This window comes from Gracilinanus agilis, chromosome 5 (assembly GCF_016433145.1).
Source record: "Gracilinanus agilis isolate LMUSP501 chromosome 5, AgileGrace, whole genome shotgun sequence".
NCBI classification, from domain to species: Eukaryota; Metazoa; Chordata; class Mammalia; order Didelphimorphia; family Didelphidae; genus Gracilinanus; species Gracilinanus agilis.
Genome location: NC_058134.1, coordinates 311,079,721 through 311,107,404, shown reverse-complemented (window position 1 = coordinate 311,107,404; position 27,684 = coordinate 311,079,721). Strand labels below are relative to the sequence as shown.

General features: G+C 40.0%; 1 protein-coding gene across 1 annotated transcript in view; it reads right to left on the bottom strand.

Annotated features, from left to right (window-relative positions):
* Positions 1-354: 354 nt before the first annotated feature.
* PKP2 (plakophilin 2) overlaps positions 355-27,684 on the bottom strand; it is a 99,735-nt gene continuing 72,405 nt past the window's right edge. The window contains exons 13-18 of the mRNA XM_044679309.1: positions 24,529-24,693; positions 22,967-23,140; positions 19,959-20,112; positions 6,520-6,709; positions 2,176-2,263; positions 355-423 (exon numbers count right to left, since the gene is read on the bottom strand). Coding sequence (XP_044535244.1) covers positions 355-423; positions 2,176-2,263; positions 6,520-6,709; positions 19,959-20,112; positions 22,967-23,140; positions 24,529-24,693 — 840 coding nt within the window. The remainder of the gene's footprint in view (positions 424-2,175; positions 2,264-6,519; positions 6,710-19,958; positions 20,113-22,966; positions 23,141-24,528; positions 24,694-27,684) is intronic.

Here is a 27,684-nt window from a genome sequence, read left to right as displayed (position 1 = left end):
CATTAGTTCATCTTGGATCCAAGATGGAAAAGAAAAGAGAATGGAGCCTGTCCAGTGTTGATGGCCTGCCAAAAACAAGCCTATGGTCTACGGGGCAAAAGGTGAGCTTCCAAAAGGATGCCAGCAGAAATTCAATATTATATTCTCTGATCATCTCTTTTCAAGGGACCCGGGACAAGATGCAAATAGAAGAGCAAAGGGTAAGTAATAGAATAGGCTTTTGAGGAGGGGGCCTTCTGGGATGGGCATTAAAATGAGCCTGTTTCCGCTGGAATCTCTGTGCACTTGACCAGTGTGACACGGCCAAGGTGGGCTGCAGTCCTGGCTGTCTCGACTACCGTAGCTTCATGCCTCTCAGTCTTTAAGGGAGTGGTAGGCTTTGATAGTTTGATTGTTGACAAAATCTGTCTTCTTAAATTGAGCCTTTGAGACAAGAAAAAAAGACATAGTGAGTAACAGGAGCTTCCAAACGAGGAGGAGGGGCATTTTTTGAGGCATTCGTCCCCACCGCTGGAGAATACAACTCATTCCATCTTTAAGAATACTAAAGTTATTCTTTGGGGTCCAGGCTAAATCCAAGACCAGGAACTCCAAAGAGACTCATGAAATCCTTCAGTTAAGGGCAGTTCCTGCTGCAGAAGCCCTTCTATTTCAGAGGTTTTAGATTCAGGGCCATCGGATAAAACAGAATTCTATCTTTAGAGCCAACTTCCAATAATTGGGGGAAGGGGATAGCCTGGAAAGTGTTAATCCGTAGAGAACTCTAATTATAATCTTATTCTCTCCCTAAAGCCTTTAAATATATAAGCTCTTGCCTGCCTGTACTAAGTTGTCTTTTTTTTCTTTTCCCTTAACCCCGTAGTAGAGGGACGATGACCATGAAACAGTGAAAGGAGAGATCATTGGTAAAGGGAGAAGGAGAAGTAAAAGAAACGATTAATGTAGCAAATGGAGAAGCTGGGCCCTGCACAAGCCATAGCAGATGGAGAAATGACTCTCTTTCCCACGATGGCGATTCTTCAGCTCGGCGCACCTTTTCTCTCTAATCTGACCTTTAATAAAACTCTTTCACACATAAAGAAAATCAGTTTCTCCAGAAGATGGATTTGAAACAAAATTTAAGCTTAAACACACGAGTCTTAGTTCTAAGATTCTTACGCCTGTGCCATAAAGCTTCATAGGTCTCAGTAGTGCCAGTTTAAAAGAGAAAATTGTAGGAGGGATGACAGCCTCAGCTTCTCGGTCAGTCTGTGGTTAAGTCAAGAAGTTCAAGATCCTGGGGCAGCTGGGTAGCTCAGTGGATGGAGAGCAAGGCCTAGACATGGGAGGTCCAAGGTTCAAATCCGGCCTCAGACACTTCCCAGCTGTATGACCCTGGGCAAGTCACTTGACCCCCATTGCCCACCCTGACCACTCTTCCACCAAGGAGCCAATACACAGAAGTTAAGGGTTAAAAAAAAAAAAGAAGAAGTTCAAAATCCTAAAGTCCTCAGCCCATTTTCTAGACCCCTGAGCAATAGACTAGAGCCATAAGTCTATTTTTCCAGACTACCTCGTCTCAATAAATTTTAGCCTTCAGAGTCTAGAAAATCATCTTTGTCTCCATTTGGAGTCTTACCAGGACCTTAGTTTTGTTTTTTTATGAAGACCTTCCCTTCTGTCCTAGCATCGATCCTAAGTTTTGGTTCCAGGGCAGAAGGGCAGTAAGGACTAGACAATAGGGGTTAAGTGACTCACCAGGGTCACAGAGGTAGGAAGTCATCTCTAGCCTGGCTCTCTATCCACCGAGCCACCTACTTGTCCTAGGACCATGTTTTTGTAACCGTTCTAGAACATTTCCCTTTTGATCTAGGTCATATTTCGGTTACCTTGAAATGAAGACTTAATGCAATAACTTGAAATGCAGAAAATAGGCTGCTGGGATTAACTTGGGAGGTGATCTAGACCCTGGGAGAAATGCAGCCATCTCTTGATGCAACAGGTAAAAAAGCAATGAACTTCAAGGGAGAGGACTTAGCTCTGAATCTCTGCTCTGCTGCTTATAACCCGTGTGACCCTGGTGTCTCTGAGCTTCAGTTTCCTCCTTTGTAAAATTAAGGTTTTGTTCCGGTCACTGACGGACTAGGCTGCTGGGTGGGTCGCGGACACAGATCTGAGGCCTCGGAGCCCTCTTACCTTCTTGTAGGCATGGTGGAGATCCGTGTGAGACCACAGCGAATACAGTAGCACAGAAGCTGCTTTGCTGGCTTTGTTGGAGAGATAGCTGCAAAAGAGAAGAGAAAAGAGCCAATTCTCCAAGGGGAAATGAACGCTCTGGGAGCCCCCGGGGTAGGGAATCTCGGTGGCCATCGGAGAGGCCTTCTGCTCCGGACTGCTTAGGCTGTGCCCTCTTCCTTGCCACTGTGACGAGAGGCAGCTCCGTTTGGCTTTCATTAGGATGGTGGTGAAGTGGGACCAATGCTGGCCTCGGGGTCAGAGAAAGCCACATTCAGAGCCTGCCTCACATGCTCACCAGAGTGGCCGGAGGCTAGGCGCTCGCCGAACTGTCTGCCTCGCTTCCATCATGCTGTAAAATGGGGGCGATAACGTCGGCCTCGAGGGTCGGGGGATCATTTGGCCAAGCGCCCTGCACACGTGGAAGAGGCTGGAACGTTACCTGCCGTTTCCCTTCCGACCTGGCACCGTAGGACTCGGCACCCAGGAAACAGAAGAAGGGGCTGCTTTGGAAAAGGGTTTGGGGTAAAAAGTGTCTATTTTCAGGCCTCCAGCTGGATCTTGGAGCCTCCTTTCCCGGAGAAAGCCTGCCGCAGGAGTCCGATGGGCTCCCAGGCGGGTCCACGAAAGCCTTTCCCCTGGCATTTACTGCCCTCAGCAGCACCCGGACGATGATGACTTCTTCCTACCTTTCCAAGGGAGGGTAAAGGGAGAAGCCTCAATTCCTTTCTTGAGCTGGGAAGGTGAGTGATTCTGCATTCTGAGTGACACTTTCAGATGTGAATGACTCCACGTTGAAGACGATAAACAACTAAGTAGAATACTCATTGGTTGGGTAGAGTTTGTAGGAAGCCTCGGAGTCAAATACTTTCTTTTCTTCTTTTGAACTCTCCTCTCCTACCTTAGTATCAATCCTAAGACTGAAGGGTGGGCCAGAGCTAAGAAATCAAGGTTAAGTGACTTGTCCAGGATTATACATTTAGGAAGTATCTGAGGATAGATTTGAACCCAGGTTCTCCTGATTCCAGGCCTGGCACTGTATCCACTGTGCTACCTCTAAATATTTCTCTTAATGACTTATTTCCCTGTGAGGGTCACAGTGGTGCGTCCGAGTTATTAAAATAATGCCATATTGTAGGGTTTGGGTCATGCGTGTGCCATACGTCAGACTTTTCTGACCTGGGAATGGCTGTACTCGCCGGCTTACTGACTCCCTGGTTTCCCCACCACGAGCCCTTTTGTTCAGCATTTCAGGCTGGAGATGAGAAATCTGGACCTTCCCTCCCCTCCCCCCCAGACAGGAATCAGAGCTCTTCCTTCAATTAACCAGAGCTTGTAATGTACTTTCATGAACCGGGACTGACACTGTTTACCCCAAACTACTATGGTGTAGGCTTTGCCTTTTTCCTCCTTTCTTCCCTGTTACCTGATGAAGATGGATTTGGGGGGATCCATATGTGGTCCCCATTACCCCAAATGGCACGACCAATGGCTCTGCCTATGTGACGGCTCCCTCATTTGCACCATGGACGCAGGATGGATATGAAGGGAATAGTTGGGATGCCAAAGTACTCTGGTAGCCAGAAAGAGGCATTATGGGAGGAGATAAACAAAGCCGGGGAAACAGGCTTTACCTGTTATTCGCATTTCCCTACACCTGCCTCTGGTCAAATGGCATGATGTGGGCTTTTCAGATGGGAGTGGTGTAACCACCTTGAGACCTCTGGGGTCGTCGTCCTCTGAGAGGTTGCCTGGACCTTAGCCGGAATCCTGCTCCTTCCTCCTCGGGTACTTTGGGCTGGGCTACATTTCTAGGGTCCTGGTAATACAAACGAGGACCCGTTTTCCATTCTGCCCAGTTTGACTGTAAGAGGCACGACTGGGAGCTCCAGGGAAAACCAACGTATTTATGCAATGAAACACCAGAAAAGAACTTTAGGATTTTGATTCCTGTAGATTTTTCAGAATACAATAGAGATACGGGCATCTGAGATGATAACTTCTTCATTTACCTGAAAGCAAAGGGCTAGATCCTAACTGTTTCTGTGTGAGGCAGCAAGGCATGGCAGTGGATAGTCAGGAAGATTTAAATTCTGATCTGGCCTCAGACACTACTTGTGTGACCCTGAGCAAGTCACTTCCCCTCTGTTTGCCTCTCAGTGTCTGGCACATAGGAGATCCTATATAAATACTTATTCCTTTTCCACACTAGTCACGTCATCTAGACATTCTGAAAGAACCAGTCTCTGATATGTGTGGAGAACACTACTTAAAAGAAATTAGAATAGTGTGTGTGTGTGTGTGTGTGTGTGTGTGTGTGCAGATGTATTATTTTCAAATATTTGAAAGACTCTTACATGGAAGAAGGATTATAATTGTTCAGCTTAATCCAAAGGGAAAGAGAAATATATAGAAGGTAGATTTCTAACCCTAAATTTCTTTTCCTTTTATATTTTTAATAGTGTAATTGACTTTTTTCCCTTTTTCTCATTTTGTACTGAAAGTACATATAATCAATGTTAATCCTTTTTTGATTTTATAATATAAGTTTAATATAAATATATATTTGCTATAATATTAATGCATACCCAAAAAAACCTTAGACTATGGTAACCTGCCAATCATTGGTAAATATTATGGGACTGTGATTAATATCTCTCTGTCTGATTCCAGGAGAAGGGAGCAAAAGAGCCACAAGGTCATGGAGACCAACTGAGAATCTGCAAAGTGCCAAGGAGCAAAAGGTCATGCAGACCATGGATTGAGGAAGTTCTATGCCAATACTAAAGGGCTTGAAACTAGTGTTTGAGGTTCGGGGTTGCAGCTTCCTAACATGTTAGAGGCCAGACTTCCCATGAGCTTCTTTTCCTAGTAAGCACCTAACATTGGCTATCAGTATGGCTCATTCCTTGACAAGGTGCAGGAAAAATCAGACCAGGGAAAGACACTTCCCTTGCACATATATTTAGTCCTGTTATTTCTCATATATATAGAATGGCAACTTTCTATAGTCCTGGCTCCTGAATGGGTAATTGCAAACTGCTTAAATCACTTTAATTGGACCTTGATTCAAGGACCTGTTATAAGTTTATTTTTCCTTACATTTTTTGCACCTAAGTCTTCAACATTTTACATTTCATTCACAAGTTATTTTTTTCTCTTTTATTTGGATTTTATTATTTTTATTTCTTTTGCCAATTGATTTCATACAACCCCGTGACTCAGCCATACATCCTTAGCTGAGCTGGGGTACCCTCTTCAGGGGAGAATGTGTTATTGATTCTCCTTAGGGGTGTGTGTAAGTTTTATAATCATAATGTCTGTATTATAATCAATAATGTAAAATTTTAACTCTTTTAGGAATAATTTCAGAGGGTGGGGGAATGTGATATTTCTCCTCAGAAGGGTATGTGTGTTTTATAATCTACAATATAAAGTTTAAATTCTTTGAGAGTAACTTTAGGATAAGAAATTTGCCATCTCCCCAGAATCCAGACAATGAACCTGTTTGGAGAAGGCACCATGAAGATGTTTGAAGAACCTTCACTGGATCATGAAGATCCAAATGATCTTTGGGGTGAACTATAGGGAGTTGAATGCATTTGTTTTGAACGTACACTCTTATGCCAAAGGGGACTTTCCCTAATTGGCTTTTGTCAATGTGCCTAGCAACCATTGGTTCATTGTTTTTGCCCTCTTTTCTTTTATCCCCAAATTCCTGTAATTTAAAAGTTGACTATGTTTACAAGATCCAACGAGAAGACCAGTCTTTACTCTGGATCTCAGGGGGGAATGTGTTATTGGAATTTGGGGTTCTTGGGGGTTCATTGAGCTTTAATATTTAGATATATGATATAAACTTCCTGTGGACATTTAGGGGACTTGGAAACTACATTTCCCATGATTCCTCTTGTAATACAGGTAGGCAGGAAGTGTGATTACATAGTCAAAGGTATAAAGTCTCAGAACTTGATTGAGATGGTCTCTTTTCGTACGAAGCAGCCAGGTGGGCAGAAGGTAATGGTGGGCGATTTGAATTAGATCTTAGCAGGCATGTGGCTTAATTACCAATATGGATTATAATAAACTATTAATATTATTGAATATATCCATCTATATCAAGGTCAAAATAAGGCAAATTATCATTAGTATTATTAGTAATTGGTAACAAAAATGGATTCTTTTAGAGAGTTCATCATCAATAGAGGTATTAAGGAAATAAGTATTTACTTATTTCTTGAAGGGATTCATGAATATGTCAAAATGGAATAGATAACTTCTAAGGTCTCTCCTAAGATGACTCACCTATCACCCACGCTGATAGCTATAATCTTCAGAAAGCCTCCGGTATTCAAAAGATCTTGTGCATTCTGCTGGCTATTCTGGATTAAATTGTTCAAGGTGTAACAGGCAGAAGCTGTAGTCTCAATGAGCAGATCAGAACTTGGTACTGTGTCAGGAATTATGGAAACCAAATCAGGTAGAGTCTCTCTAGCTGTAAGATAAAGCAAAATATTGATGAAAAACATTTTCTATATCCCCCCAAATTAAGCTCAAATTGGAGTTTATAAAAATAGGTTAATAAAATCCATAATATAATTCTGATGCCTTCAGCACAGGCTCTCACAAAACTATATTTATTTGTTCCTGTTTATATTTCTTTTAATTTTTCATTTTCATATGAATAATTCTCTCCTTCTCCATCCGGTTAGATTTTATGTGCCTTCAGAGCAGGAAGTCGGTTTCTTGGTGTCTTCAAAAACGCTGGATATAGTGTTCTTTGTTTTTCCCCTAAATCAGTACTGTGTATTAGTTCTAAGGCAGAAGAGCAGGAAGGGGGCTAAGTGACTTGCCCAGAGTCACATAGCTAGGAAGTATCTGAGGTTAGATTTGAACCTAGGACCTCCTGTCTCTACACCTGACTCTCAATCCACTGAGTCATTCAGCTGCCCCCATATATAGTGTTCTTCACACACAATAGACTTTCAATACATATTGCTGAATGAGTAGAATAAAACTCCCATGTCTTCTGTACACAGGGTTAGAGTTTCTTCTTTGTTCCCTTTTGGGACTGATGAACCTAGATAGTAGAAAATGACTACAAGTGATCATGCTTCACCTTAGTTCTTTTTTAAAATAGTTCTTCATTTTTAACATTCATTAAAAAAATATCTGAGTTCGAAATTGTCTCCCTCCTTTAATCCCCTCCCCAAACCCATTGCAAAGGCAAATAATATGAAATCAATAATATATATGTGAAAGGTAATTTTTAAACTCCCTTTGTTTATTTTAACTTAATCAAGAACTTGGAGTGCCCCTCCTTTCACACTTAGTCAGTAAAACACTTGAAGAACCTTTTACTTGAAAAGGAAGTTCACACCCTCAAAGACCAGAAGTGGATCCCACAAGCACTGTCCCCCCTTGGCAGTGTTGGACAAATTAAGGAGCTATGATTGGTTCCTGAGATGTGACATGGGAGAACTGTTGGGTGGAGAAAAGTGCTTATAAGGTGAGACCCAACAGGAAGTCAGGCATTCCAATTTGGACTCTGATTTCAGATTTCCATTTTGAATTCTCACTTTGGATGTATCTTCTGATTTCAGCTTCCTAATTCAGACTTTGGATTGTGGTGGACTTTTGGATTTGGCTTGCTGTGTTGGTGACTTGGGCTGAAGAGGGATGCTTCCTCTGGTGAGACTTGCTTCCTTGGTGTTAGAGACTGCCTTTTGCAACTCAGCTTCTTTGGCATCCTTTGGTTGGTGAAACACTTGGCTGGAGACACTCTCGTGGGCTGGTGAGATTTGCATTCGGATTCACATTTGCAGTTTGGAGGCACTTGGATCTGGACTTAGGGTATTTAGCTAGGCAATATTTTCTACCGCCTTCCTACATTTCTCTTATTACCTCTACTTTTCTGTAATAAAGCTACTAAAGCTACTAATAGCCTCATGACTTAAGAGTTAATTTTTATAAATGGCAACCACAACCTTTTATAACTCTTACTTTGACCAAAATCAATTTTAATTCTTACACATGTGAAGTCATACAATACATACTTCCATAATCATGTTGCTGAAAACAAAAACCAATAAGAAAAATACAGTGAAAAAACATGCTTCAGTATGCCCTTAGAGTTTATCAGTTCTCTCTCTAGGACTGGACAGCATTTTTTTTATCACAAGGTCTTTGGAACTTTCTTGGATCATAGTATAGATCAGAGTAGTTAAGTCTTTCACAGATGATCATCATTATAATATTGCTGGTACCATGTGCCATGATCTTTTGGTTCTATTTATTTCATTCTAAATTAATTCATATAGGTCTTCCCAAGTTTTTCTGAAACCAATTTGTCTATTATTTCTTGTAGCACAATAATATTTTGTCACAATCATAAAATATAATTTGTTCAGCCAATCCTCATTTGATAGATATCCCCTTGATTTTTAGTTCTTTGCTGCCACAAAAAATTGCTAGATTTTTGTACATATAATTCCTTTACCTTAATTTCTTTGGGATACAAACAGAGTAGAGGCTGAGTTTAAGGGTATGCATAGTTGTATAGTCCTTTAAGCATAGTGCCAATTTGTTCTTCAGAATGGCTAGATTAGTCCACTACTTTTAGTGAATAGTTCCTTAGTGTACCTATTTTCCCTCCTCCTTTCCAGCATTTGTCTTTTCGGAGAGATGTGAGTTGGTACCTCAAAGTTGTTTTAATTTACATTTCTCTAACCAATAGTGATTTAGAGCATTTTTTATATGACTATAGAGAGCTTTGATTTCTTCTGAGATCTGCCTGTTTATATCTTTTGATCATTTATCAACAAGAGAATAGTTCTTATTTTTCTAAATTTGACTTAGTTTTCTATAAATTTGAGAAATAAGGCCTTTATGAGAGAAACTTCTTGTAAAAAATTTTACTTACTTCATTGTTTATTGTGCCTTTTAGCAAAACGACATTTCCCTGACTTTTAATTAGTTTTTTTTTGCTTTTGCTTTGTCTGAAATCATGATTACAACTCCCACTTTTTATATCAGCTAAAGCATATTAGATTGTGTTCCAAATCTATATTCTAATTTTATCTGTATCTTTATCCTCTTGTAAACAACCTATTGTTGGATTCTGGTTTCTAATCCATTCTTTTATCTGCTTCCATTTTATGGGTGAACTCATCCCATTCGCACTCATAGTTATGGTTACTGTGTATTTCTCTCCATCCTCTTTTTTTTTGTTTGTTTATTCTTCCCTCTTTTTATCTTGTACCTCCTCAAAAGCCTATTTTGTTTCTAACCACTGCCTTCCTTAATCTGCCCTCTTTTTTTGTCACCTCCACTTCTTTCTCTTACCCCTTTCTCCTCTTATTTTCCTATTGGGTAAGATAGATCTCGATATACGTGTGTGTATAGTCTTCCCTCTTTAAACCAATTCCAATGGGAGTAAATTCAAGCATTGTCTGCCCCCCTAACATTTTCTGCTTTGAAACCTCTTCTTTGGGTACTACTTTATGTGAGAAAGTTTCCCTACCCTACTTCCCTCTTCCCCCTTCTCTTAGCATATCCCTCTTCCTCGGTCCTTTATTATTTTGAAGATCATTTCAACATAATCAACTCACACTCACGTCCTCTGTCTAGCTAAACTCCTTTTACAGCTGCAATAATGACAAACGAATCACCTTCTCATATAGCATTGTATTGAATTCCTTATTATTTCACTTTCACGTTTACCATTTTATGCTATTTAGTCTTGTTTGAATGTCAAATTTTTTATATTCAGCTCTGGCTTTTCATCAGGAATGCTTCAGAGTTCTCTATTTCACTAAGTATCTATTTTTTTCACCTTAAAGGATTATACTCAGTTTTGCTGGGTAGCTTATTCTTAGTTGTAATCCTAGTTCCTTTGCCTTCTGGAATATCATGTTTTAAGCCCTTTACTCCTTTCACATGGAAGATCACTAAATGATCCTGACTGTGGCTGTACAATATTTTAATTATTTCTCTATGTTCTGCTTGGAATATTTTCTCCTTGTCCTGAAAACTCTGGAATTTGGCTCTAATATTCTTTGGAATTTTTATTTTAGGATCTCTTTTGGGGGCAATTGGGGGATTCTTTCAATATCTATTTAACCCTCTGGATATAAGATATTAGGCAGTTTTTCTTAATAATTTCCTGAAATATAATGTTTAAGTTCTTTTTTTTTTTAAAAGTCATGGCTTTCAGGTAGTCTATAATTCTTAAATTATCTCTCCTCCATCTATTTTTCAAGTCATTTGTTTTTCTGATGGAATATTTCCCATTTTCTTCTATTTCTTCATTCTTTTGATATTATTTTATTGTTTCTTGATGTCTCATGGAGCCATTGGCTCCCAATCTTAAGCAGCAGAATTAGCCAAGTGGAAAAAAGGTATGAAATCTAATTTTTAAGAAATTATCTTCTTCAATGAGATTTCATGCCTTTTTTTCCATTTGGCTAATTCTGCTGCTTAAGAAGTTCTTTGCTTCAGTGAATTTTTGTGCCTCTTTTACCACTGGCTCAATTCTGTTTTTAAAGTGTTTTCTTCAATATTATTTTGGGTGCCTCTTTTACCAAGCTTTTAATTCCCTTTTCATAATTTTCCTGCATTGTTCTCATTATCCTTCCCCCTCCTCCTTGGGGCTCATGCCCCTGCCACTTGACCATGACTGTGATCCTGACCATGTGAGCTTCAATTTACCTGGGTAAAGGGAATCACTTTGTATAGCAGCATCAACATCATTGCCAAGTTTTTCTCATTTAACATCAACAATATCTGAAACCTTTACTCAAGGGCAGAAATATGGACTTAAAATGTACTTGTAATAATAGATCCTGATCTCATAAAATACTTGAATAATATGGTGGAACAACAAAAAGATCGGTTATATAAATGTTCAGTTCAGAAACTGGTGGTGGTGATTTCTAATATTAAAAGTGATAAAGTCCTTACATGATGGCAGTTTGATTCTATGTGACAAGACTACAAAAGAAAACAGTGCACCAAGAGAGAAATTGGTGAAATCTATCCTAGGTGAAAGTCATTTAGTGATCCCACAAATTACACAGAAGTAATAGCTGAACCCCTCTTGTGAAATGAAAAAGTATGAAATTCCAAATTTAAGCAGAGTAGCCCTTAATAGCTTAAATCAAAGCAGGGTAGTTTACTTGAAAAAAAAATGTGTTTTGATAAATAATGGATAGAACATAAATTTAGTTCAGAACTTTACAACTCTTCCTTATAACCATTTCATGGTTTACAACCGAATCCTGATACATATGTATATACACATATACACACACATACATACATACATATATGCATGGCTTTCTGAGTGTGAATATATGTATACACATCCATATATCTGTAATGGATATTAAACAGTGATTTATGGAAGCATATCTTCAAGATATGCACCATTTATGTTTTGTATGTATAGTTTATACATATGTAATATGAAAGCAATTTTTCTTTGGAAATATTTTTAAGGCTGAGACATTTCATTTCAAGAAATAAAAATACAATCAAGATTTCTTTTAAATTCCTTGGAAGACTTTCCATTCCTGAAGTTTTTCCTTTAAATTTGGAGCATTTTTGTCAAATACTGTCTTTGGCCAAACTAAAACAATATCACAAAAGACTTAGGTATCTAATTGCTTTTATTGCCATCTCTGATCCAGTACAACAAACAAAAATCCCAATAGAACTTCCAATTTTCCAGTTCCCTGGAGTAATGGGAAAAATACCATATTTTTGCAATACCAGAAAATACATGTAATTTTCAAATGATCTTCATTTAATTTTGTTCTATGCATGAAATGGTCAGAATATAGGTCAAAAATCAGTATCAGATTAGATGAAAGTGAAGATAAAATGGCATCATATTAGACTGTAGCAGCAGCAAATCTAGCTTGTTTAAAGAAGCTGTTAGATGGAACAAAAGGGAAATAAATAAAAGTAAAAGCCATTGGCTCTTTCACCACTTTTAGAGAAATCTAAGTAGTCACCAGTGAGGGACTCCCAAAAAACAATGAAAAAGGGAAGAAACACTTTATTGACTTTGCTATGGCAAAGACAACATAAAGTTCGAGTTCATTATGAAAGTAGATGGAAGATGAATAATAACTTATTGATATCATCCTTTAAGATTTACAAAGTGCTTTAATATCTTTTCTCATCTGATTCTCATAAGACCAGTGAAGTAAGTGTGAAGTAAGTGCTGTCATTATCTCCATTATACAGGTGAGGAAACTAAGTCACAGAGGTTAACTGACTTGTTTAAAGGTACACAACTAGTAGTACCCGAGGGAAGATTTGACTCTAGGTCTTTCTGACTCCAATTCCAGCATTTTATATACTACAATACTTAGCTGCCTGCTAAGTATTGCTTCAACTTCCAAAATGTAGTAGAAGGCAACCTGAGCCTTCTAAGAGTGTAGCATATGACTCAAATAAGACATGCCAAGGGAAATTGTATATGAAAATAGAAGGAGAGTAAATGGACATAAAATGGAGCAGATCTGCCGCTGTCTCGACAGAAATCTATTCTTTTTAGCAACATCACTAAAACCACTTCATGCTCTTAATAATCTATGCAATATATGAAGAATGAGATTTCTTTCTAATATATTGAATTAGCTCCATTTTAGTAAATTCAAGGTATGCCCCAACCTAGAGTATTTTCTATTGTAGAGTGACAGAAAAGTGAAATCATGAGTTATGAAATTGCCCAATAAATAAGTTTACTGAGTCCTTGAATCTCTCATTGAAAAGTATTGACATTAACTCCTATGCGGGCAGAAATTGGTTCCTCCTTCTGGTCATTAGGATCATACAACAGGACATGTGATTTTCCACAATTAATCAAGGCATTAGGGAATAAGAGAATGATAGACACTTCCTTTCCGGCTGTTCACCAATTAGAGATGTCTTGGGATGTTTAGGGGAGGGATGAATAAAGAGCTTCCAACACTGTGTTTAATGATTCACATGGCAGAATTTCTTTGTCTTCGATCACAGAGAGAGACCACTGATCAATGTTGGTTATTGCTAGCCTACTCAATACATGGATTTTCCTACCCAGAACCCAGTCTCTTGGAATTTTTTAATCATCATAGGAATTAGCAATGACACTTGGGAAGAATTTGGAAAGAGCTGCTGGACATGAGCAAATATATATGGAAGTTTGAGGGGGAAAAGGGAAATACATGGAAAGATTCACAGTTATCAATTTCTGACATATTTTAAAAGGGAAGATTCCAAAAGAGCAGGAGGAAAGTCATAGTATCATTACTACCCTCACCCCCCAAAGATGCCCGCCCAACCAACAGGAACCATGAATTCACATGTCCACTTTGTTATCTCTGTAAAACCTCTGGAAAATAGTCTATGCAGGCATTATCTATATCCTTGATAAAATTAAAAACTCTTTACAGGAATAAAGGGAAACTTCCATAGTTCAGAGATAGTCGCTAATTATGGTTCAGGCATGCCAATAAAAAATGACAATGCCACCTAAATCAATTTAAAGATTTAGTACTATGTAAATCATATACTAAGGGAATACTTTTTAGAACTAGAAAAAATGATAGCATTCATTTTGTGTAAAGTTACTATTCATTTGTACCTCTTTTTGGTCCCCAAAACAACCTTTTGATTTTAAAGCTAAAATAAAAAGTTTGATTTTGATGAAGCTCAAATTGTATCTCCCTAAGGCTATGGGTGGAATCTTTTGTGTTTGGTAAAGACTGACAAGGTAGAGACAAGTTCTTTGTTTTATCTGTAAATAAGGATTTTCTTAGGTAAGGAAGTCAGCCAGCTAGTAGTCATGCTAGGAAACATACTACGCATGGCCCTTCTAAATGCTGTCTGGTTACTCTTGGTGTGTGGAAGATCTGCCTCTTGTCCTGATTGAGGTCTGAGTCCTCCAGTCAGAAGGACTCAGGTAAGAGACATCATGAAGAGCACAAACTGATAGAACAGAGAGGAAGTGAGCCCATTTTTCTGGAACCAGGGACTCAGGAGCACACATTATCTGTTTCTGGGCTGGTTTAGCTGCTCACAAAGACAGATGTGTAAGAGCTAGTGTGGCTAATGATTTTTGGTCTGTCTGTATTTTTGTCTGTCTTTCTCTCTGGTCTGTTATTTAGCAAATAATTACAAAATTAAGATATTGTCTCCAGATAATTTTTTTTATTTTTATTTTTTTTTTATTTTAAACCCTTTAACTTCTGTGTATTGACTTATAGGTGGAAGATTGGTAAGGGTGGGCAATGGGGGTCAAGTGACTTGCCCAGGGTCACACAGCTGGGAAGTGTCTGAGGCCGGGTTTGAACCTAGGACCTCCTGTCTCCAGGCCTGGCTCTCAATCCACTGAGCTACCCAACTGCCCCCATCCAGATAATTTTAATCATAACAATCTGGAGGAATAAAAGGCCTAAACTCCCAAGAGAAACAATGAGGGAAAAATAAGAAGGAAGGGAACGTAGTTATTACAAGACCAACATTGAAGCCAGTTAAATTATTTGGTTCTGGCTAAAAAACAGAAAATTAGATGTATAGAATAGCATGGATAAGCAAGAAAACAGAACCAATAGAAAAAAGTATTCTATAATATGATAAACTACAAAACCTAAATTACTGAGCGGGACAACATTTTTGAAAAGCATTTGAAGGCAGTTCATAAGAAATTAGAATTAAACCAATATGTGACGTGAACTCAAAATAGATATGCAACCTGAATACCAAAGGCTGCCCTATGAAGAAGGTAGAAAACAACACGAGTTACCTTTCACAACCATGGCTATGGGAAGCATTCTTAACCATACAAGGGATAAAGGGTATCCTATCAAGAAATATAAAGTGGACAATTCAAAACAATAAAAAAGTTTTTGCAAGAATCAAATTAATACATTAGAAGAAAAATAGAAATTGTAAAATAGGGGAAATATCAACAAGTATGATATCTAAAAATATTAAGGGAAATGACACAAATATAGGACATTAAAGGCCATTCTGCAGTGCCTATGGGATGAAAGGATGTGAAGAAATAGTTTTCCCAGAAATTCTGGTCATTCTGTTGTCAATTATCATTCTGTTAAACACAATTATTGGTTATATCTAGGAATTATTTTTTTGATTCGCTCATCATTCAGCATGTCATTATTAAGCTTCCATTCAAGGTGTGTAGCATTAGCTTATGTGCTCTATATTAGTTATTATTTCCCTGAATTTACTGTCTATAAAGACACATATTTAGCTCTTTTGCTCCTTTGCTTTTATAATTTCTTTATGCCCTAGTAAGGGGTTTATTTTTGTACATGTACTGTGTGGCACTTATGGATATGCATATTCTTTTGTGATTTTTAATCCCCCGACTTCTATTTTGTACACCACAGGTATATTTTTCTCATTGTTTTAAGGCAATTAACTGTAAATGAGATCATTTATTGCTTGTTCTTTTCTTGATAATTGAACTTATTTTCCTTTCTTGAGCTTTGGGGGCATTTAAAAGTTGAATATTTTGTTCACTTCTGGGTTGTTTTTGTTTGTTCAGAAATGTCTCAAATGACTCTCTTGAACATCTATCTTTTTGTTCTTTTCTTATGAGGTTCAAGAGGGTTGTCGCTTGAGGTCCTTAATTTTAGAGATATACCATTCCATTCCCTCCTATAATTTCTCAGGCTCTAGAGCAGTTCTGAATTATTCACATTTTTTCATGTTTGAAGGAGTTGCTAGGTAGAGTCAGCAACTCTGCAGTTTTCTGGTTGGATGGAGAGATTGGTGGGTCTTTAAGGCAGAGTTACTGAAGCTGTGGGGAGTCCTTACACAAGCAGAGGCACTCAGCCACATGGTGGCAGTTTTTAGCCAACCCAATTATTCTTTTGCTCTCATCCTTTCCTCCACAGGATTGCGGAGAATCAGTGTCTCCTCATTTTTCTAGACCACAGTGTGTTTAGTAAGAGTCACTGTAGCTGGACCATAATCTCCTGCCCTAAGCACAAGTCTGTGAGTTAACTTGCTTTCCCCACCATTGGGATGTGGATGCTGGTGAAGATATTCATGTTCTCCAGGGTTCATTCACAAGGTTTGATTTTTTTTTAATTTGGCTGCAGTGGGGATCTGGAATTTAAGAGACTGTCATCATCTGTGTATTTCACTGTCATTAATTGCTATCTAGTGCCAAATCATTTTCTTTGAATGAATGAATGAAAAAAAATGAAAACTGAGCAGGTTCAAGCAAAGAGTTTCCAAAAGAATCACTACATAAAGTCTGGTCCAAAGGAAAAAAAAAAAAAAAAGAGAAATGAAAATGAAAATATTCCATAAAAATAGTCAAGATAAGAAAAGATAGAAAAAGATGGAAAGAGTCAATGTTTCAGGGGCTAGAGCAAGATACATGTACTCATGTCTTGTTAGAGGATCTGTAAAATGGAATTTCAATATGGAATTATACAAGAAAAGTTACTAAGAGTATCTATATTCTTTGACTTTCCTGGGAATTCTGGCTCAAAAAAGACCGAGGCAGAAACATGTCTAACATATCTCAAAACGTTTACATAGCACTCTTTCTGGAAGCAAAGAACTGGATACAAAAGAGATATTCAATTGCTGGGGAACGACTTAAAAACACTGTAGCATATACATGTCATGGGATATTATTGTGTAACACGATTCAGTGTCTCAGAGGAATTCTAAGAAGCTTGGATTTTTTTTTTGTATTGATATATAGAGTGAAATTCAGTAGAACCAAGAAAACAATAAATTATTAAGATTACCAAGCCTCGAGATGGGAGGTCCTGGGTTCAGATCTGGACTCAGAAACTTCCTAGCTAGGTGACCCTAGGCAAGTCACTTAACCCCCATTTCCTAGGCCTTATAGCTGTGAAAGGGAATTCTTTATTCTTTTTGTCTATTTTGAGTTAATCAATATAAGAAATCCCTACTTAACACTTTGTTATCAAGAAGAGAATTCACAAGTCACTTACTTGGAGAGCTCCACCCTTTTAACACAATTAGTCAGAAACTTGTGAATCCTTAGATAAGAGTTGACACCTTCAGAGGATGAGAGGTGGATCCCACAGACACTGCCCCCCAGGCAGTGCTAGGCAATTTGGAAGTTGTGATTGGCCCTTCTGAAGAGGAGAAGGGGCAGGAAAGGACCTGCCCCTTGCTTGGGCCCTCTGGCTTGAATCTTGGGCTTAGAGCTATGACTGGTGACCTGCCTCTTGGAGGTGACTTTGGACTTGGGACCTTGGCTCTGGGACCTTGGCTCTTGGACTGGCTCTTGGGTGAGTGAGTAGCTGGTCTTCCTTTCCTGGCTTCTGGAGAGATTAGTTCCAGAGAGACCTTCTCCTCTTGGAGGATGCTGCATGGGTGGAACACGGGTCCTCTGGTCAAGGGTTAACAAGCCCTGCTGGGCTGAGGTGAACACCAGAGCAATATTTAGTGTGATAGAGTAGACATCTTCTCTACCCTCATTTTATATCTCTCTACTTTCACTCTTTCCACCTCTTTGTAAATAAAAGCTATTTTATATTATTTTGACTTGAGCTATAATATTTTAATTGGCAACCACTATATTATTTTAGAATTCTCACATTTTTAGTCAAACCCCTAAATTTAATTCCTCGCACAGCTTTTCTGCCTTGGAACCTGTACACAGTACTAATCCTAAGAAGGAAGGGAAGGAGTTAAAAAAAAAAGGTTACCAGAAGGAAGTTGAGCTGAGAAATAATAAAACTATTGAAATTCCTGAAGAATCAACAACCAAACATACCTCTTTGCATACAGCAGGGAGGAGAGGGATTGCTACATGTATATACATTGTCAGATAAGGTTTTTGTTTTTCCTTAATTGCTTTTTGTTGGCACAAAGAAAATCTCAGTCTTGAGGGTGGGTGGGCAATGCCTGAGTCAGTCTCAAGGGTGGGTGGGCAATGCCTGACATAATGATAAAAGGCATTAAGAGAACTATTTACAAAATACGATTGAACAGCAACTCATTGTCTGGATTTTAGAAATGACATTCTATAACAGCCCACAACATCACGATGACAGAGAGGTGCAGAAATGATAAGACTTGGGTTTGCTTGTTAATTATTGAAAATCGTTTGACTTGGTACAGCAAACTGCAGCCTTAAAAATCCTCTTTGAAGAAGATGTTTGCTATCGTGCATGTTAAAATGATATAAGATTCCACGACGCATGGGACCATGGAGATAACTTATCTGTGCTCCACAATCCACTGAAGAGGAACAGAAATGGAGGAGCACAACATAGGGAGATGTGCTTCCAAAGATGTTTGCCGATGCCTTGGGGGATTAGCCTGCATGATGAAGTCCAAATACAAGTAGAATCTATTGATGAAGAGGTTCCCTAATTCCCTACCTATGTCTAGTTACAGAAAGCATACTGTTAATTACAACTGCTCCCCCAAATGCTAGAGGGCCTTCTCAGTGAAACCAGCTGGCACTAAACTGAGATGAACTGACTCGTCTACACAGGAAAATCCACATGAATGTCGCCCCAGTTATGGCAAGCAGGAAGGCAGACAGGGAACCCCATAGAGTTAGTCCATGAATGCACATGCCCTAGAGGTATCACGGAAAAACAGCAAACTGGACTCAGATCTGAAAAGGAAGACTACATGAGTCAGGATTGCATTTGGGAAGCTGCACAACGACAGCCATGATTCTAAGGTGTTTACTGTCCTCAGAGTCATCTTTTTTACAGCAATATTCATTGTGCTGTTGAAATGATGTGGCTAAAAACCACTTGGTTTGGGGACTCTTACGAGATGGTGATGGCTAAAATCCGTGAACCGTCACCATCTCATAAGAGTCCAATTATGGACCCCCCAAAGAAAAATGCAACTCGTGTGCGGCCCAAAGGGCGATGGGAACTTCTCCACTCGCTTATGTGACCAAATCAAATGGGAATGAAGAACTAGGCGGCATACGGGGAAAAAGGCATTTGTTGAATATCTATCATTGGGAAATGGCCTAAAGGGCAGGGACTAGGATGAAGTCGAGTCAGAGAGTGAGTGTGAGAGTGAGGAGTAACAGCTGTGCTGCCAGTTGTATTGGTAGCCTTGAGATGGCCAAAGACCTGAGGAGAGGCATCACGTGGCTCTTCAGTGAAGGGTTACAGAAAGCATGGACAAGCGCTGAATGGGACAGGATGACGTAGGCCAATGGTTATTGGGATTCTAAAGAGAGTCTCCATGCTGAAGAAATACCACTTCCCAGCTCTTCCTCGTTCATAACCCGGCCCATTCAGTCTCCGGATACTTGGGTGCTTTTTCTCAGGAGACACTTTAAAACGATTGTTGTCGTTCAAAAAAAGGGGGAATTGGGGCAGCTAGACACCTCAGTGGATAGAGAAGTTGGGAGTTGGGAGGTCCTGGGTTCAGATCTGGCCTCAGTCACTCCAAGTTGTGTGACCCTGGACAAGTCACTTAACCCCCATTGCCTAGCTCTTACCATTCTTCTGCCTTGGAGCCAATATACAGTCTTGATTCTAAGATGGAAGTTTTATAAATAAGTAAATAAATAAATTTATAAAATATTAAAAATGAATTTAACTTAATTCTAATGAATCCCAAGCAGCCAGAATCCTAGGCACAAAACCACCATATTCTACATTATTCAGTGACTACAGATTTTTCTGTTTCCTTTTCTTGCATTATTTTCACAACAATTGGGGTTTTGAATACACCGAACACCGAATACTCACCAATTTCATTCTGGAGAGCAAAGTTCCGAGACAGGTTCCTCAGCAGGGAGACTGCCGTCTTTTTTACACTTAAATCACTCACGTGCAGCATTTTTCTCGTGTGCTGAAGGCCGTTTTCCTTTTGGACGACAGTCTGGGCTACGGCAGACGGCATCTAGACAGGAGGCACATGCTATCAGTGTTCTGGGTGGCAGTTAGTTCTTAGGAAGACAGCAATATCTAGAGCTTTTGGATGGCTCGAAGCTGAGCTGTACGTTTTCAAAACTGTCTATGTCAGGAACTCTCCTGCAACTCCTCAATCCATAAGAATAAATACCATTTTCGGCTTAAATGCCCGTTTAAAATCCTTTGCTCTGGAGTAGATCCGGAGCCCTGTAGAAAACAGTTTCTCCTACAGGCTAAGCCGAGTGTAACTCTATGCTAACCCTTCTGGATTCCTTGCACTGACGGCTGCTCTGATCAAGGACATCGATGTTTACGGGGGCTGAAGGCCGTTAGACGCCTTGAACAGGCAGAAGCAGAAAAGAGAAACAAGTTAGGACGAAGAATTACGGAAAATATTTAGTTACTAATTAACTTCCCTTGTGGCCAATATTTCCTGACATGATACTCCATGCGTCGATAGTGGCCTTCCCAGTGTTCCCAGGGCACGTCTGGGCACCCGTGCCTGCTCGTGGGAGATTTCCTAGAGGTCAGAGTAAGATTAGGTCTGGCAGGACAGCATTGCCGTCTCTGTCCTCCTGGAGAGAAGCGTACAGAGGACAAGGGAGGGGGAGCCTCGGATCAGGCTGAACTCCCCGAGAAGGTCCTCGACGGGAACATTCTCAGTCCCAGTCGGCTGAAATGGAACTTGGCTGAGCCCCAGAAGGAGTTTCAGATCAAGCATTAAGGGTTTAAGGGATAGATCGTCTGATTTAAAGTAGGAAAGACTTCTGGGAAGCTCAGGAAGCATGAGTTATGCCCCAATTACAGAGGAAAATGCTTTCACAGGAGATTACTGTAGAGGTGCCACTCTCCTAACCGTTACTGTACTCATGGGTCCTGCACAGTATCCGAGGGTGGCTCACTACCGCCCGGCTCCTTTAAAGATTCCAAAGGCACAGCTTGGGAATTTGAGCCCTGCGTGCCTTGTGCTGTGCTTCCCCCTTCTCCCTGGGCCAGTGCTCGTTGGCATTTTAGAAAGGGCACCGGTTTACTGAACCATCCTTGTAAAACAAGCAGACTCTCAGACCTGGGCACCTACGGGTCTCTGGGGCCAGTGGGCTCAAACTCATACTAAAAGGGCATCACGAAACATGTAGGAAACCAGCGTGGCAAAGGGATCTCTCCTAACTCCGCGTTACTGGAATTCTGTCTCGTCTTCAAAGAACCCTCGAGAAGTTTCTCTTAGGAGTGGCCCTCTGCTATGTCCCGAGTATCAGCGCCCTCCTAGAGTCCTGAGGCTGCCCTTCCCAGTGGGACTCGGATGTCCACAATTCGTCTTTTAGCTTTCAACGGGAAGGATGCTGCCGGACACTCCTGCTCTGGAAATGTGGCCCCTGGTGCTAACCGAGTCTCCAGGGCTGCTGACCCTTTGTAGACCACAAAGGCAGAGCCTGGTCCATTCGGTCTCTGGACACGTAGGTGCCTTTTCTTAGGAGACTGAACATTTTTGTCCCTGGCGTGTATCTCTCTCCTCCCAGCTGGATGTGGAAGTCGCCTACGATTCTAGTCTCTTTGGTGGCAGGGGAGGGGGGAAGAGAGGAAGGGAAGTCCTTTAACGTCCTCACAAGAGCCTGGAATTCTAAGACCCACAATTTATAGTCTTTCCTCACTTGAGCGACTGGCCCCAAACGCCCTTGCTGGTTTATATGTAGGCTAACAGTTGGGGCTTGAGCTCTTCCCACCAATCAAAAGGTGGCATCCTTGTCTTTATACAGCGACTTCTCAAAGTCTCTATGGTCCTTTCAAACGGACTACAACACCTGCCTGGTACTGATGTCCCGGACGGGCATCTGGACTTTTACTTTATTCAGAACACAGCCGGATCCGAGGGCTGGAGGCTTCGTCGTTTTGCTTACGGTGTTGGATACGAGCGAGAAGGGATTTTATAAATTGAGCAACTTCAGAGCTTGGTATAGACAACCGTATTCAAGGATCATGCACCAACGTGCGCTCCAAAGCCAGTCCCGGAACGCCTTTAACTGATCCCTTTTAACTTGGCCACAACCTCAAAGTGACTGTCCATGCTCAGAGGTCTGTATTGTTCTCATAGATGAAGATCATTTAATGGGCACAACTCAAACCTAGAAGCTTAACTCAAAGTGATTTCTCTAATCTTTATGTACATCGTGCTGAGGAAGATGCTTCTGGCAGGGCCCCCACCTTTTCCTACGAGGGTCACGAAACAAAAAGGAGCCCCTGAAGCTTCCCCTTTAGGGAAAGTCTTAAAAAAGAAACTGATTTTTTTTCCCCCCGATGGGTTATTACACCTTCGGGGAGCAAAAGACATGCTTGCAAAGCTGACCTTCGGTCCACAGGAAGACACAGAAACGAATACTGGAAATTCTATAGTTAGATTTCTGGGAATAAGTGCTAGCACGTGATTTCTTCCCCTACAATGTGATACCATATGACTGACTCCTTTGTAATCTGAGGCCCCCCGGGCGGGGAGCCTACGGGGCATGTCTTGGAAGACGCCCAAGTTCTAGTTTCTGGCGACTGGCTGAAGTTGAAGTGGGCACGTCTTGGACTTAGCAGTCACCCCTCGTGGGCCCTCAGGAATCTTACTTTTTCTTTTAAAAAAGCATTAAAATAGGAAGAAGAGGGCAGCTGGGTAGCTCAGTGGAATGAGAGTCCGGCCTAGAGACAGGAGGTCCTGGGTTCAAACCCGGCCTCAGCCACTTCCCAGCTGTGTGACCCTGGGCAAGTCACTTGACCCCCATTGACCACCCTTACCACTCTTCCACCTATCAGAAAAAATACACCAAAGTACAAGGATTTTAAAAAAAAATAGGAAGAAGATTTACCGGCCCGCTTCCTGCTGTGAGGTTCTGGAGAGCTCCCAAAGATGCTTCTTGCGTGTAGTTCCGGATACTTTTGGCTATCAAGGATAGATACATTCTTATCACAATGGAGTGCCACAGCCATTCCACACCTTTAGGGTTACTCTTTTCCTCCGGCAAGGGGACGTCCTGGTATTGCTAGGCATGCAAACACAACAGATTCTAGAATTAGCATATTTCAGTCACTTCTGTTCTAAGGAGAACAGATTGTTCCAATTCTCTAAAGGAGAAAGAAAGAGCAGAGAAGCGGAGAAGCGGGGCTTATGACAGAAACAGATTAAGAGAACATGAATGGTTCCTCTTCCCAGGAATGCGATGATAATGTTTAACAATCAGCCCCACCCCAATGTACACGGGACACTTTTAAGGTTTATCTGCTTTGCATCACTTCCTTATGTCTAGAAAATCAACAAAACACTAAATCGGGGCATCATTTTGAAGCATTGGCCCATTTCTGAGACGTAAATGGAATATACATTTTCATTTACATTAAAATCAGCTCTAGAGAAGGGGAGGGAAAGAACATGAATCATGGAACCATGGACAAATTTTCTAAATCAGTGAATTAAATAAAGTTTTTTTAAAAGTATATACGCAAAATTAAACCAAAAAAAAAAAAATCAGTGCTATACTCATTCCATTCAAGCTGATTCCAGCATATACCTGTGCCTCCACTCAATTTACTTCTCCAGAATTCTATTCCTTCTTCAAAACTTCCCCACTGGACACACTGTAGGCATAGAATAACCTAAAGAGAGGTTGGTCCGGAATGCCTTTTATGAGGTTAATAAATCCCCAATTAAAGTCAGCTATAAAAATACTAAGAGAAGGTTTCAAGAAAGTAGGATCACAAATTTCGAGTGGTAAGGGAGCGTAAAGAGAAGGGACTCACTAAGGCATCCAGATTAGAGAGGCAAGGCAAGACTTGAACGTAGGTTTTGTACTTCAAATCTAGTCCCATTTCCACTCTGTCATGTGGCCTATCAAAGGTGAACATGTATCTTATAAAGTCGGGTAAACTTTAAATAAGTCATTACAGAGTATTTTTTATTCTTTAAAATGGTTAAGGATTAAAATCATGGTCAATTTTAGCTCTTTTTTGGCCAAAGTACATCATTAAAGTTGCTTAATTTATTTCAGAGGAACCAGACAGATAATCTGAGGCTTCTTCCAAATGAGCAACATAAAACTTTGTGATACGACCACTCTATGTTCAGATTTTAATGATTTTCCCAGATTTCCTTAAGTAAACGAACAATATTCAGAACTCAAAATCGAGGCACTAGCAGCTTCCATTCAACGCTGACTGTACGACTGATGAACTCAGGCATGGAGATAACTTTGGAGTAAAAGAATTTAGAGTTCTCATTAGAGGACCTCATAGTGAATTTGAAGCATATCAGGGCTGTCCTTTGTCCAGAGTATGCAAACGTAATTAATCTGTACTGTTGGCTTCAAGCCGGCAAAGCAGGCTGAGAGGGATTAGAAACATATATTCTATAAAAGCAAGATACCAACATATATACCTCTTTCACTTTCCTGCTTCGACTTCCAAAGCACCCAACGCTTTTGTTACTGGTCGTCTGGATATTTCTGTTTTGAATGTAGTTACTCTGTGAATATCTCTCGGGGAGTTCTGCCTCCAGTTGGTAGGAGAGATTATGAAGAATGCATACGCAGTTCTCCGTAGCCTAAGAAAAGAGAAGATGAATGCAGATATTAGCAGGCCCACATGTGTATATGTGCATTATGCATTATTCATCTCTTCGTTTAAGGAACAGGAATTCTGTGATAAAATTCAATAACCAAATCATTTCACAAACTCATGAATTTTTTCCTCTTTGAGAGAGGGAGAGGAGGAGGGTTCCCTTATTTTCCTCTGGTAGCACTTTAAGTTTTGCTAAGCACCTTATTTAAAACCAAACGGACTGGGGCAGCTGGGTGGCTCGATGATTAGAGATCCAGGCCAGCAGGTCAGAGATCCTGGGCTTAAATCTAGCCTCAGATACTTCCTAGCTATGTGACCCTGGGAAAGTTACTTAACTCCAATTGCCTAGTCCTCTACCTTGGAACCAATACGTGATTCTAAGATGGAAGGAAAGGGTTATTTAAAAAAATGAAGCAAGAGGTGAAAGAATGATTATTCTCACTGCTTTCCCTATCCTTCACTAAGGTTGTATTTTGAAGCTTTATGGTATAGAGATAACCCTAAGATTTTGAGGGTCACATCAGGTAAGCATAAACTCTCATAGTTTTTTTAATTTAAAAATGTTTACTCTATAGGGGCAGCTGGGTAGCTCAGTGGAGTGAGAGTCAGGCCTAGAGACAGGAGGTCCTAGGTTCAAACCCGGCCTCAGCCACTTCCCAGCTGTGTGACCCTGGGCAAGTCACTTGACCCCCATTGCCCACCCTTACCACTCTTCCACCTATGAGACAAAACACCGAAGTACAAGGGTTTAAAAAAAAATGTTTACTCTGAGGGATTTATGGTAAAGACGCTACCCACATTCAGAGGAAGAACTGCAGGAGAGGAAACACAGAAGATAAACAATTGCTGGAACGCATGGGTTGAGGCGGACATGATTGGGGATGTAGACTCGAAACTACCACAGCAATGCAACTACCAACAATTTGGAAATAGGCCCTGAACAAGGACACGTTACAACCAGTGGAAATGTGCGTTGGCCACGGGTGGAGGGAGAGCGGGGGGTGAAGGGGAAAGTAGGGGCATGAAGCATGTAAACGTTAAAAATGAATATTAATAAATGTTTAAAAAAATGTTTATTAAGTACCTACTGTGTGCAAGAAATGTACTGGTAAAACAAAGGCAAAAATGAAATAGTTCCTAACTGAATGGGAGATTACATTCTATTGTGGGTTAGAAGAGAGGGAAGATACAACAAATACACATAAATATAAATATGAAGTATATACAAAGTATAATCAATCCTCCATTTTCACAGAAGAAACAGTCCTAGAAAAATGGCATGAAAGTAAAAAAATATGAATATTGATTGATATGTTGAACCTATGGAAAATGGGTTCTCATGACCACCCCAAACTGTAATCCTTTGTTAAAGATTGCAAAAAATACACTTTTATGCATATAATTCTACAACCAAAACATTAATTCTGATAGTATGTACCTTTCCTAACATAGTAGCCATGAAATAACTTTAAAATGCAGTACACAAAATAAAATTGGTAACATGCAAAACATTTTTTACTCACTGGTAATTCCCTTGAATTATGTGACCTTTTTGTGCTAACATCTCAATAAAAAAAATTATTTCAGATAGTATTTACTTTTCATAACAAATGAAATCTACAGTACTATAAATGCTGTAGAGTAAATAAGGACATTTTAAAATCTAAATCTTACCTTCCATTGTGTCAGATGGTAGTATGATGTTGTGCTGTATGCTCTTCTGCTGTAAACCTCTCTACTTTGACTACTCTTGGAAAACCAAGGGAGGGGTTAGGTTGCTTGGATTTTGGTCACTGCTGATGGAAGATGCTGAGACATGTGAGGTCTCAACATTAACTCTGATACTCTGTCTTTCATGGCTAGCAGATGGTGTAGAAGACCATGAAGGAAATAATCTTGATGTCTACTTTGTGCACACACTTTGAGATCCTTAAAGGTCTTGGAGTAGGAGAGTCAAATTGATGTTTAACTTTGAGGTTTTGACTGATGATGGGTCTGGTGGCCTCTTTGTCTTTAGCCAGTTGATCAGTTATACCAAGCTACCTAGCTTCTCCACAAATTTACATGCATCATGCTTCTCCTTATTTCCTCTGCTGCACATAGCCACATAGAATGTGCTATTGCCAACCAAAAGTGAAAACGAGTTACTCAAAAAATCATGTGAAGTTGTGAAAGTAAAATGCATGTATGTTGAGGATTGACTATAATGGAAAATAATTTCAAAGAGAAAGTGCTAGCAACTTGGGAAATTAGGAAAGATTACATGTTAACTGTCTTTTTTATTATAAAGATATTTTATTTTTTACCAATTACATGTAATAACAAATTTCTACATACGTTTTCCTAAATTATAGGGTCCAAATTGTCTCTCTCCTTCCCTTCCCTTTCTACTACCAGAGCTAGAAAGCAATTCAATCTGAGTTATACATGTATTATCATGCAAAACATATTTCTGTATTGTTCATAATTGTAAGAGAATAATCATACAAAACTAACCTCCCCCAAACAAAAACCCGAATAAGCGTAGTAAAAAAATCACATGCATTGATCTGCGATCTGACTCCAACAATTCTTTCTCTTGGAGGTGGAGAGCATTCTTTGTCATAAATCCCTCAGAACTGTCCTGGATCATTGTATTGCTGAGACTGATCATGCCACAATACTACTGTTATTGTGTATAATATTCTTGTGGTTCTATTTATTTTACTCTGCATCAGTTCATGTAGATCTTTCCAGCTCTTTCTGAAATCACCTTGTGTATTATTTCTTATAGCACAATAGTATTCCATCAGCATCATATACCACAATTTGTTCAGCCATTCCCCAAAGGATGGAAATCCCTTCAATTTTCAATTCTTTGTCACCACAAAAAGAGCAGCTATATTTTTCTAAAGATAGGTCCTCCCCTAACCCTCCCTTTTTTTTCTCTTTGGCATACAGATCTAATAGACATATTACTGGATCAAAGAGTAGG